At 36.9% G+C, this 8,611-nt stretch overlaps 1 protein-coding gene across 1 annotated transcript in view; it reads left to right on the top strand.

Annotated features, from left to right (window-relative positions):
• Nucleotides 1-8,300, top strand: part of LOC107081830 (chromosome unknown open reading frame, human C8orf37) — a 22,555-nt gene extending 14,255 nt beyond the window's left edge. Inside the window, exon 6 of the mRNA XM_015370186.1 lies at nucleotides 7,502-8,300. Coding sequence (XP_015225672.1) covers nucleotides 7,502-7,661 — 160 coding nt within the window. The 3' untranslated portion in view covers nucleotides 7,662-8,300. The remainder of the gene's footprint in view (nucleotides 1-7,501) is intronic.
• Nucleotides 8,301-8,611: the final 311 nt, after the last annotated feature.

Below are 8,611 nucleotides of genomic sequence, written 5' to 3'. Positions count from 1 at the left end.
CGTCATTCTTTTAAAAAGCAAATGGTACGCTCCAGATTTCCTCCTCCAGCTGGTTTGCATCAGCAGCACCTCAAACAAAAGAACAAGTTTAAATAAACCATTCAGACAGACATTAACTAAAGTGTGCACCCATTAGAAAATACCTGTCTAAAAGAAATAACCAACTTAAACATAAATTGTAATATAATATAAAGCAAGAAAAGAAAATACTAACACGATGTGGCAGTGGGAGGATCATCCACCACACACATCTAATTATTGACCGACCAACAATCTTCCAAATCTAAGAAAATGATGGTTAATCTATCGGCTGGCACCTCTATTTAAAACCTTCAGTTTTTGTCAGTGTGAACAGTTATCTACAAAATGTGCCTTTTCAAATTCTTTATTCCTGATTCAGCGAATGCAGTTTGATCTACCTGATAAAATCTTTCTTATTCAATGTCCAGTCAGTTTCTTCATAATGGCGCTGATTAACTCTCTGTAAATCAATTATTTTCTCAGTAATAAATCAGTAACAGATCAGAACGTGACTGCGAAGGTCACGATCCCCCCGCCTCCTGATCGAGGTGACCCTGAGATCACGGCCATATTGGCCGAACACGTGCGTCATCCAGAGGCACACAAACTAATTTCATGTGACGGCGTGTCGTTTGTTACAGTAATTGTGTTCGACAGCCCACCGTGGACAATGGGTAGTGGAATGACTGAGGTGTGTGTAGGAGCACAGAAAGGTTGATTAAACTCTGAGGACAGAGTTGATCCTTCATCCCTCTCTAAGTGAGACTTTTTGCTTCCTGCTCGTCAACACAGCTGTCAGCATTTCACCCTCTGTTGTATCAGAGGTTTGGTAGTTTGAAAATAATGACGCAAACTTTTATTTTGATAAAACCTTCTAATTAATGGAATAATGTTTGATTTGACAACGAAAGTTTTACTTCTGTCGTCTGAAACTGTCTTTACCTCTATTTTCCTGTAATAGCAGCAATAAGTAATTTAAATCTGAGGCGGCTTAATGTTTGCTAAAAGAAGAGTTCACCTCTCAACCAGAGACGCTGAAACTAGTGGAGAGAACAAGCTTCCGATGCAAAGAGATGTGATGGATTCATTACAGCCGTCTGCATGATGGCTGTTGTCTCATTCTCATTCCTGCTCTGTCCGGCTGATTCCCCCCGTCTAGTCAAAAATAACACCAATGAATCATCCGATGCCCACTCCTCCTGTTGTTTTCTGCTGACTTTCCGGTTACAGTGATGTATGATATGCTATTTCTGAGAAAGGGTCGTCATCTCAATCAGCGATCTCTGCTGTTCAGCGAAAATATCATGACCTTTTTTTATTTTTTTGCTATCTTACACAAAAACAATTAATATTCCTGAATTTTTAACGTTTTCTCAGTATTTCATTTTCCAACACAGGATTCAGGGTCGGCCATCCGTCAGTGGGTCTGCCCAGTTATGAATCTAGTCTAATGTTTCTCACACCTCCTGTTCTTTTGTCTCATGTTTTAGTTTTGTGAATTTTCAAAACAACAAAAGAATTCTTGTTTTAAATTCCAGATGGTTTGGATGGACGGGTTTGTGCGGTAAAGCGTGTCGTCCCGTAAGAGACGGGAATATTTTGGCTCAAAAGGCTGAGATGAGTTCTCTGGAAATTACAGACACAGAAAGGAACCTTGAAGCTACCTGACACCCAGAACAGCTCTCACAAAGCACACTGTCACTTTCTGTGTTTTAGTTCTCCAGCTCTCTATGCACATCTATTCTTTTTTTCCGTGTTCTGTTCGGCAAGACAAGGAAACTTATTTTAAAACTGTGATTTGATTGCATCTTGTGATGGTGGAAACTGCAATCAAGTCATTGTCTGAGGAAGCACCAGTTTGTACTGTGATGTGTGAATCTGTGAGCACTAGATGTACCAGTGGGTTTCCATGTGAATCATTTGAATGACACACATTCAGTAGAAAGTTTGGCTCAAATGGAAACATTCTGTTTACTTTGTGGGAAAAGCATACGAGTAGAAACAGATGGAAACTTTGTCTGAAAACAGTGTCAGTGTTAAAAAAAATTGAATACATCAATTGCATCTTAATTTATTTATTTTGAAGCCAAGAAACAGACAACAAGTCTTTTCAAACTGCTTTTCCTAAACCCCCCCCCGCTCTTCATCCTGACCCCTGACATTTCTTCACTGACCTTTTTTGTTTAGCACTGTGTAATTTATTTCTTTGCGCTGCTTTAAGTTCAGAACACTTTGAAAAACACTCGGTGAGCACTCAGAGGGATGAGTTTGGCCTTCTTGCTGTAATGTCACTCAAAGTGTCCACACAGAAAGCTGCAGTCCTGCAGCAGCAAAGCTTCAGCCTTTCACTCTATACAGTCAAAGGAATAATCCCGACACAGGAATTAAGAAGCTCTGTTTAATGTTTTCTGCCAGAGACGAACAGAATAGAAGAGAGACTGTAAAGTAAGGTCATATTTACAACATCAGAAATGCAGTAAGAACTGTTTTCTTTGTCCTTTTTTGTATATTTATGCAAATGGAGCATTTGCAGGAAAATAGAAAGCTGTGCAAAGACTAGCTGGAATGTAAACATCTTGTTTTGTTTGCTGGGAGAAGTTATGGCTGTTCTAACCACCTCTGTAAACAACTCCTTTGTACATATAGGAAGCAGCAGCCGGTCACCAAGGGAGCTCTCCAGTGCTGAAACTGTGTCCTGCATGGGGAGGGAGGCATTATCCAACAGAGATGTTCATTTTTCTCCATTTTTCCTTGTGCCAAATCACCTGCTGTGGGCCATGGGGACATGTTTGGACAGAGCTGTTTTTCCTGATGTGCTCTTCTGGACGTTTTTTTATGTTATTTTATTATTATAATCTTTTTTTTTCCAATTCCCTCCCTGAGCCTCCTCCTTCATAACGCTCTATATAAGTAATGAGTAATATCCGGAAAGGATATCAGCTTCAATATTTTATAATTAGCTGGGTCAGATAGCGGATGAATAACTCCGATTCAACATTCTGATCCAGTCGTTAGCTTTTCTATCAATATCATATCGTCGCTGTTGGGGAAAAAACCTTGTAACTCCCATTTTGGACTTTTTTTTTCATAAATTGATATGATTGGTCAGTCCCCACGTGTAAACGTATGTTTTGGAAAATATTAACCAATTAAAAGTGTTGAAAAAAGGTTGGGACTTAATCTCGTTACTCCATTGGACTCTTCAGCTGTCGCTGTTTTTACAATTTCCTGTAAACTTTATGGTTTTGGACATACGAGGTTTCCGTCCGACAGCGACGATATGCAGCAATGCGGTTACAGAGATCTAGTGAATTCAATTTTCTGATTTAAATGCTGATTGTCATATCTATGTCAAACCTCAAACCACACACAGCAGCTATATATGATTTATATCTGTGTTCATTTGTTACCTTTTTTAACATTGTTTATGTCAACCATGAAGCCTTTACTCACATGCTGGGGTACGTTGTAAGGTTCATTCATTCAACAGCAGTATTGGATCAGTATCGGACATCTGCTGATCTGCCGTTTGGATCGGAAAATATAGACCGTCGCTTCTTTAAAATTCACAGACACATTCATCCTTCTAGATTAGATCCTATATCAGAGAACTAATCTGATCAGGCGCGCGTCATATCTGTTCTAATGGCCAATGATAACGTTTAGTTTATTTTGCTCTTGTTTTTATGAGGAACTCAAACAATAAGCTCTAAGTTAAGCAGTGCTGCTTTCATAATTTTAAAAGTAATCTTTCGAAAATCACACATCTGATGTAAAATCGCACATCTGATATTTTTCGAGTCGTTTTACATAGACAACCATTCCCCCCATTTTTCACCTTTTGTGTTAGACATTCCTGTCTGTTACATACTAGAAAGAGCATTAAAAAATAGTAAAATATATATATTTTACTCACTTGTGTTTGTATAATAAAACCCAAATGTAATGAAAGCTAAAAAAAAAAAAAAAATGAGGGGAGAAAAGAACCTGGAGTAAGAAACTATGAAATGTCAAACCTTTTGGAAAGTTTAAGGACATAACAAACTGCTTCTTCTCAACCATTTGGCAATCAGATAGTGTCCTAACTGTTGTCATAAAGGCTTGGCTCTTGCTACATGCTACGCTATTTGTTGCACTTCTTTAGGAATGTACCACAATGTACATTCTCATCGTGCATCATGGTGACTTCAGCATGGGTTCTCATCCAGGCTGGTTGCTAAAATACAACAGGAAGTCTTCAGCTGATGAAGGATAAAACTCATTTATAGCCATCTTATTCACATTGTTAGTAGTATTAGAGACAGTTTCAGTTTGATTTGATTAAAAAAACTAATTTTTAAAATGTTTTAATAATGGATTCTTCCATCTGAATACATTTCTTAATTATTCAATGTGAGGCTATGCTAATGCAATCAAAGGATATTTATTTCAAAGCTTTCAGGTCTGCAGACTGGAGGGAGAGCTTAAAAACAACCAGATTTTATAAAGAGAAAGGTTCCTTAACATAAGACATAAAGAAAACTGTTTGGTTGTCACATCCCTGTGCGGTCTGCAACCATCAATTATTTTCAATAAATGGTTAATCTAGTGATTGCTTTCAGCCATTAATCTAAAAAAATAAAATAAAATAAACACCGTAGAAATTGAACAATCCAAAACAAATAAATGTCTAAACAAAAAAAGTATAAATATTTATTGCACAAAATCTAAAAGCAAATCCTTTTGTTCATGTAAATCCTGCACCAGTTGTGAAACATAAAGCTGTAGCAATAAATAAAAAAGGAGCTGTTCATCTGGTATGGCTTCTTTTAATATGGAATCTTTTATTTAAAAAAGGTTGTTAAAAAGCAGCCTCACAGTTGTGAACTTCTGGATTTCCCACGCAATTTCTGTCTGTTTTTCAAACTTTTAGATCTGTTCACCTCAAGAAATTAAATCAAAGTGAGTCAAATTCTCTTAAAATAAATGTATTTTCCTTGATTTGAACAAATAAGTAAGTCAATTTGCCGATGGAATAAGATTATTTCCATTTAAAATAACAAAAAAAGTGGCAAAGAGAAATAGCAATAGCAATGTTTTGGGTTTAATTTAGACTTAAAACAATACATTGTATTTCAGAAAGAAAAATGATGTTTACACTGAGCACCTTAATGAGCAATTACCCAATCAGCCATCGATGCAGCAGCAGGACAGCATGTGAAACTCAGCTGTAAGAAGCTTCCGCTAAAATTCACATCAAAAGTCTTATTTGGATTTTTGAAGAGGCTGCTGGTGGTGGGTCCAGAAATGGGCCCTAACAGCAGGAATTAATGGACTCAGCCTGCCTTTCATCAACAGTCCAGGCAGGTGTCGGTGTTATAGTGAGAAAATATATTTTTCAGGCACATGCCTGGACTCGCCATTCCACCCTTTAAAGCCTGAAACAGGAAATAATTCCCAAATTAATAGTTTTCAAACTAGAGTTGACATTTAAACAATCTGACAAATACTGGGAATTTTTATGCTTTTTATTTTAGATTTTCTGACTATTACATCTGTCTGATTGTATATGTCAGGTATTGGAAGATGACAAAGATCCTACTGATGATGTAGAGGTCCCAAAAGTGCATGCATTACATATGATGCACTTTGGGTCCATTTCACAGAACAGGTTTCTAAACCTGAAATAAGGGAAACTCTGACTTTTCTGTTTCGTAAACAGTTTCCTCAACCTCTATTTGAGTCACCATAGTAACATTCTCCCCAGATTTAACCTGGTAAAGAGCAAGTTTTTCTATAATTTCAGTGTCCTCCGTCTCTGCTCTTGTTACTGCCAATCACTTTGTTTTATTTCCTGATTTTGTTCGATTTTTGTCGTAGTTTTGTGCTTAAAAAAATAAAATAAAATAATAATAATTCACTAGGTGTCAGGAGTTGGTTATGGAGTGTTGACCCAAAAGCAGAGGCAGGGAGGCAGAGGTGAATTTCTTTAGATTTAATTAAAAAGGGAAACTGAAAACAAAGGCAGGTTATCCAAAAATCCAATAATGAAAACGAAGTCAAAACAAGCATGAAATCAGGAGTCCAAAAATCCAAAATAATCAAACATAAAAACTAGTCAAACCGAACCAGAAACCGTGGAGACATCAGGGGAATCACTGTCACAATGAGGAAGACTTAGGAAGACGGAGTTGGAAGAAGTTTGACAAAGTTTGGCAGTGTTTGACGAGGACCCAGCAAAGGGGAACTGAAGAGAGAGGGCTTTTAAAGGAGACAGAGACAAAGAGGGGGCTAATGAGGAAAGTGGGAGCAGGTGTGCACAGAACAAGAGAGGGAAAGAGCTAGGGAAGAAGGAGAACATAAGAGGGCAGCAGAGAGCAACAAACAGAAACCTGGAAGACTGGAAATAACAACACAATGTTAAATTACTAGGACTATAAAACATGGAGAAAAGAAAACTAAACACTCAAAAGAAAACATAACAGAACCAAGACTAGGACAGTAACTGGAAAAAAAACAAAGATCACAGCAAAATAAAAATAAAACCACTAACACTGGAAACCAAGAGTAAAGCAAGGCTGAATACTATAACAGAAACAGAAACCTGACACTAGGTCCGTAACACGCATTAGGTTTTAAAAACAAACATTTGACGAGCATCTTATTAAAGAATGATTGGCACTTCTTCACAGAGAATTAAATATTAATAGGGAGAGGATTGTTCAACTCAGTGACAGGATAGGAAATGTATTTGTCTTTGGTTTGTTTAATAGGAGCGACATGCGGATTATTTTATCTTTATTTATTCTTACAGTACATGAAGAACTACTGAACTATTGAAGAAAAACTGCTAATAATGACCATCTATTGGGAGGATAACATCTCTCAACTTGTTTTATTGCTATAAACAGTTTTATTTATTGAGACTAAAATAGAGTGATGTTTTTGAGTATTATAATTAGAGAAAATAAGTAACTTAATAGATAATTTAACTGAGTTTTTTTTTAAATGCTTCTTGTGTTAAAATACAAACAGGAGAGCTTGTCATCTTTATAATTTTGACTGATATTGCATTAATACTCTAAATCATGCAGTGTCTTAATTTGTACAACACACCATTATGTGATAACTCACTTATTTACATCTATAACCATGCCTAAATGTTTAGAAAAAAAAACCAATCACTCCAGTTTTACTTCCGGTTGCAGGCTGATTAAGAATAAGAAAACATCTTAAACTTTTAATGCGATTTTTGGGTGAACAACTGCATTTTTAAGTTATTAAAAGTTCTCTTTACAGCCGGATGGCCAGTTTTGTTTCCAAAACACAGAAGAAAAGTTCCGTCTTGTTATAATGACTACATACCACTTTGGATTAACTCTATTGTTGTTTTAATGGGAAATAGATTGGCTGTTTGTTAAAGAATTGTCCTTAGGTTGGGAATGCAGGAGTCATCTCTTCAGCAATGATTAAACTGCTGCCATATGGGCTCTGTCTGCAGGAACAACATGCCGGATCGCCACAAACTCCGAGCCAAGCTGAAGAAGAGGAAAGGTTTACGGGCCTACGCTTGCCAGTGCAACTGGTTCTCCTCCTCAGAGGCGATGGACCTCAGAGACCAGCCCCAGCTCAGATGGGTCTGTGGCAAACACAAGGACTGATGCTCAGACCTCACAGCTGGAACCTGCACCAGTGCACCGCTCGCACAGCACGGACCACAGGACCAACGATCATTCCCTCAGACATTTTCATAAACATTCCTGTGAATCATTTCACTTGTCTTGACTTGTGTTTCAGTTAAACAAATACACACCTGAAACAATCAAAAACCTTTTGTAGAAGGGTTTAAAATCTTTAGTGTCTGTGCGCCGATATTCAGCCAACATCACTGATTCTCTTTTACATTCCTCATATTCTCTGATAAGCTCCCTAATCAGGGTCATTAGGGCTTTTAACAGCATATGATTCCTAAAAGAGGCAATGAGTGTGAGATTTTAATATCTGATTAATTTATGATTCTCTGATATGTTACAGAAACATCAATAGATCTGTTTCCATCCTGTTGGTTGTTTAACTGTTTATTTATTTGAAGCAGGTAAACATCACAAGGATTTTTTTACTTTGGGATTTTCAGTATTAATAAACTAATTCTCTTCATCGCACTACATCACCGTGGTAACCCTTCCTTGAAACGCTAGATCACTAGCATTTGGGATAAAACCAATATAAATAGTCCCTCATAATAAAGTGAAAATACAACTACTGTTTGAAAAAATCCTAATCAGAAAAAATGTGTTTAAAAAAAATTTTTATAATGTGTTTATGATTCAGTGCAAAGATCATTTCAAATGATACGTCTAATTAAATAATAATGTATGTCTTCAGGTTTAATGTCTTTTTAATGGCCAGCTTTTTTCTGTTTTTCCAGTTTAGCCTTTACAGTAAACAATGTGGACATAGCAGACTTTTCACTACCACTTCAGTGTGATCTTTAATGTTAGACCAGAAACCTCGGATGTGTTGAGTTTGCTCCATCTTGGTGGTTTGGTGATGTTAAATACCAAGTAGGAACACGGTTAAATGTTGCTCTAAACCCTGTTTTTTAAAAATA

The sequence above is a fragment of the Cyprinodon variegatus genome, unplaced genomic scaffold (genome assembly GCF_000732505.1).
Source record: "Cyprinodon variegatus isolate N-32 unplaced genomic scaffold, C_variegatus-1.0 Scaffold0, whole genome shotgun sequence".
Taxonomy (NCBI): Eukaryota; Metazoa; Chordata; class Actinopteri; order Cyprinodontiformes; family Cyprinodontidae; genus Cyprinodon; species Cyprinodon variegatus.
Note: the sequence above shows the minus strand (reverse complement) of the source record. Positions and strands in the feature narration are given on the sequence as shown.